This window comes from Mercenaria mercenaria, unplaced genomic scaffold (genome assembly GCF_021730395.1).
Source record: "Mercenaria mercenaria strain notata unplaced genomic scaffold, MADL_Memer_1 contig_3865, whole genome shotgun sequence".
Taxonomy (NCBI): domain Eukaryota; kingdom Metazoa; phylum Mollusca; class Bivalvia; order Venerida; family Veneridae; genus Mercenaria; species Mercenaria mercenaria.
Window position 1 is genome coordinate 19713 of NW_026462046.1, and position 4370 is coordinate 24082.

Below are 4370 nucleotides of genomic sequence, written 5' to 3' on the forward strand. Positions count from 1 at the left end.
ATCTATAAGTTAACCTTTAACTTGGTTTTAAACATACACAATGCTTTTTTTGTTATCATTATTCCATGTGAAGTACTTCAGAATTGATTAAAAGGAATAAAACACTTAAAAAAACTGTATTTAAATCTTATTTTTCTTTTATTAACACCATTGTTTTGCTTAATGAAACATAAGTTCAAACTTTCAAAGTAGGCATTGTAACTGAAAATACAAACTTTACGTAGGAGCTATCTATATTATATGTATGTGAAGTTAACTGCATCAGAATACGAGGACTGAAAAAATTATTAAAATATCATTTCCTGAAAAAGAGCTATTTGAGCTGAAAAAAATGATCCCGGATGAAATATTTGGAAAAAATGGAGACAACTCCGCAAAGACTTTATGATAGGCTTAGGTGACAATTGACCTAGTACCTCATGCAAACTACCCACTTTTTACCTCTAATCATGAAAAAAGCATGCCTACTTGCCACATGAATTAGCAACCTGAATGCAAAACTATGTAAAGATCAAATAATTGATTGCCCTGGGGAAAGTAGGACATTTTATGTGGTGAAATTTGTCAACAAACAGACGATTTTTTTTAAAAAGTCAAAACCCACAGAATTTCACAAGGTGAAATATGTTGAACAGGCTACTGCTGGAAAGAGAACAATCTCAACTACCCATACATATGCGTCAAAGTATGGGAAAAATATCTAGAAATATGAGAAAATCGAAGAAATTGATTTCAAGACTGTTAGATGCATAACTGTGTAATCATACATGGCATTTATCATAGATAGGTTACTTTTCCTTTGCACTGATATAACAGGGACAGGATTAGGATTAAGAAACGGTGTTCACTCAACAAATTCACCATATAATTAGATTGATTCCCTTGCGTACAGAAGGCTTAGGGTAAATCTCTATTCAAAGTAGTCTTTTTTGCTCAGCCTCTTGCATTTTAGTGACTTTACCGATATTCTTTTAAGTTTTTATTGAGAAAAATGAGCATGTCTACATTTCCTGGACTCATTCTACATCTTTTTTTGTTAACAAGATGCCCTGCTAAGCTAAACACACGCTCAGATGGAACTGATGATGCCTGAACACATAAATATTTCCTAGCAAGTTTTGATAGAATAGGAAAAAACTGTTCATTTTCTTTCCACCATTGTAAAACAGTTTGACCCTCATTAATTTTCAAGTCAAAATACATAGTGAGTTCTTTAGCTACAAGATCCTCTTCTTTGCATATGATTCACCAGTGCAGATAACATCGTCAAGCCAGTCATCATCATCTGCTGCTCTGGCTTTCTTTGCAGGAGGCTCATTCTCAACTTCCTCTGTCGGGAGAGCTGGAAGGTCAGGAAGAATGGGATCATTGTTATTCTCATCTGACCCTTCTTCCCCTTTCTCACATTTAACAAAAAACATTTATACTATAGGCTAGTCTTTTGAGCAAATCATGTGCTTCTTGTCTCATTTCTGGCATAAAGTCAAACTCCTTTCGGTAGGGATGTAAGACGCAAGCAGCTAGAGCTATTTCTTCAATCTCAGTCCTTTTAGTAAGTTCACTTGACATTTTTGTCTTAAGTGCCTTGATCAATGGCAAATCATTTTCATTTATTTCCACAGCTCGTGAGAGCTTTAGAACAACAGGTAGAACTTTGTGCATGGTGGGCACTAGTTCTGCACATAGAATTTCTGTCGCTTTCTTAAAGGGCTGTAACAAAGCAACTACTTGCTCAGCATTTTCAATTTCATCAAAATTAAAAGCACAATTTTTTATTGTTGTACTAGCTGCTTTGCTTATTGTTTCATCATTTGCTAAGGCCATTATAGCTGGCATAATTTCTAGTAATCTAACTAGCATGTCAAGAGTGGAATTCCATCGTGTTACCACATCCATTTGCAGTTTATGGTCAGCTTTTTGGGGTGGCAACAAAAGTTTCTGTTTTGAATAAAGCTTTTCTGTGCAAGATGAGGAAGAATGGAAGAAAGTAACTAATTTCCTTGATTTTGCAAGAATTTTCCTGATTTCTGGCACTTCAAGTGCATTTCTAACAATTAAATTGATTCTGTGACCATAACACCCAAATCGTTCCCACTTTAAGATCTGAAATGCCTTTTTTTCATTAGCTGCATTGTCGGTGGTGGCTACAACCGTTGGCAGCTTCCACTCATTCTTTGTCGTCATAAGTGACTCTGCTATATTTTCAGAGGTATGTGACCCTTCCATCTTTTTAGTCCCAAGAATAGCAGTTTTCATGTTCCAGTCTTTGTCAAGAAAATGTGCAGTTGTTGTGTTATAGCTTTCTGTATTTAAACTTGTCCATCCATCATGAGTTATAGCAATACTGGTACTATCTTTGATGTCCTCACTAATTTTTGCTTTCATTTCATCCTGCTTCTTCTCTAAACCACGTACAAGGTCTCTCCGACTTGGTAATTTGTACCTGATAGTGAAAACAATCAGTTTAAGTACATGTGTTGTATTGCTGGTTAATCCTGACCAGTCCATCAAAAATCATATATAATCTTCAAAACATCTAAATATAACGCAAATAAATTTTTTTAAAAACTTTTCATCACTATCAAGATGCATTGTTTGCAATAATCAAAACTGCTATACTTGCTAGTGATTTTGTAAAATTTGTATGATGTATAAGATGGCTTGTGGTTTACAAATCTGACTGAAGCTGGGGTGATACTAGAGTGCAGAGACTCAGGTACAGGGTTGCCCCTGTGGTCTTCTAGCGCAACTGCATGCATAGTTGCTTTACACAGCCAACTTACAGTGTACCACAAGCCAATCCAAGTAACTGTTTCAAGATAAGTTTTGAATCATTTTTTAAAAACATTTAAATGAATCTGGTCAAGTGTGCTGAAAAACAAACACAAAATTGACAACAATATAATAATAAGAAACCATTTAAATTCTTAAATTTATAAGCTGCTTATGAAATTCTTACATTAACTGTACTACTAACATACAAGAAACTAGCAATTAATTACACTTAGAGCAACATTTGAAATAAGTCAAGTAAAATTTAATTTTTCACTTTTAAAAGTTGAATATATTTAACATTACTTTGTATGATGAAATGTAATTTCTTACTTTGGATCCAGAAGACCAACAAACTGCTTAAAATACTCATTGTCTACAAGGCTGACAGGTAACACTTTCCCTACTATGAGTTTCATGACTGCATCGTCCAATGCTTTCGTCCTCTCAACAGAACGGTTTGGCTTTTCAAACGACAATTTAGGTTGCACAAGTTGTTTGTCCTTTTTACCGCCTGACCGACATGCAGCAGAGTGGTCCGGATGCATTGTGGCAATGTGGTTCAGGAAGTTTGATGTATTAGCTAAAACACAAAGAGATAAGAAATTGTAAGTTATGTTAGATTTCTGGATAAAACATAATTTGAAACAAAATCCCCCCTTGCACAATTCTGCCAGACACAATGTCTTTAGCTTCAAGTGAAAAATAAATTGAAAAGGATTAACAGAACTTAAAAATTACAATCTTTCAGATGAAAACTATCAAATTTAAACAGAATGAGGTGAATGCTTAATAAACAAACAAACAAAAAAAAAAAAAAACCCATCAACTATCTCCATCTTTACAGTATTGATTCTGACAATGATATTTTGTGATGAAATAAAAATATGTATTAAAAACTTATTTATTCAATCACGTAAAATTCTAAAACTAAAATTACCTTTATTTGCGTATGTCTTGCGACATATTTTGCAAACAGCTGTACTCATGTCCAACGTATCTGAAGACGGCTTTCCCGGCTTTACCTTATAAAAACCAAAGAGCTTCCAACACCTGGAAGCGGCTTTAGCGCTTGGATGGTCATAAATAATTTCAATGTCTTCCGAAACGGAAGCAGGGAGTACATTTGATTTTGAGTTTTCTTCGTCGCATGTGCTGGAAGCCATATTTATGTAAGAGTAGTTTCCCTTGGCGTAATTGCCCCCAAAGAATCGTAAATACCAGAAAGAAAGAGGTTACAGACAACTAAATTATCCGTTTGGAGTGCAAAGTAATTAATCAGCCAGGCAAAAATGAAGTCGGCGATCGCTATCATAATGCCACGGCGACGATTATTCGATTGTCGCCGATAATCGGCCCATCACTAATAAACTGTATATATTTCTTTTAACAGGTTGTGTCTACGATGAAATAATTGACTCTTACCGTTAGAAGAATGTAAATGCAGGTGTCCTGTTTACTTCCTAAATGGATATGACGGACTCTGAGATATGATGAATTCAAGGATATTTTGGTTTTGTGTATTGTTGTACTTTTTCTTCTTTATTTAATAATATTTGATTTTGTAGTAATGACAACAAGGCATATGCTTTGCTTCG

At 34.7% G+C, this 4370-nt stretch overlaps 1 protein-coding gene across 1 annotated transcript; it reads right to left on the reverse strand.

Annotated features, from left to right (window-relative positions):
- Positions 1-201: 201 nt before the first annotated feature.
- LOC128553468 (E3 SUMO-protein ligase ZBED1-like) lies at positions 202-4025 on the reverse strand. The gene is made up of 3 exons (XM_053534624.1): positions 3713-4025; positions 3106-3355; positions 202-2443 (listed from the first exon to the last, which is right to left on the reverse strand). The coding sequence occupies exons 1-3, from the start codon at positions 3936-3938 to the stop codon at positions 1408-1410; spliced, it is 1512 nt and encodes a 503-aa protein (XP_053390599.1). The 5' UTR covers positions 3939-4025; the 3' UTR covers positions 202-1407.
- Between the last annotated feature and the right edge of the window lie 345 nt (positions 4026-4370).

Coding starts and splice junctions, on each gene's coding strand:
- LOC128553468 (XM_053534624.1), bottom strand. CDS start 3,938: ATGGCTTCCAGCACATGCGACGAAGAAAACTCAAAATCAAATGTACTC. Junction 3,356..3,712: donor CAAGACATACGCAAATAAAG/GTAATTTTAGTT, acceptor TTTGTGTTTTAG/CTAATACATCAAACTTCCTG. Junction 2,444..3,105: donor GTTGGTCTTCTGGATCCAAA/GTAAGAAATTAC, acceptor TTTCACTATCAG/GTACAAATTACCAAGTCGGA.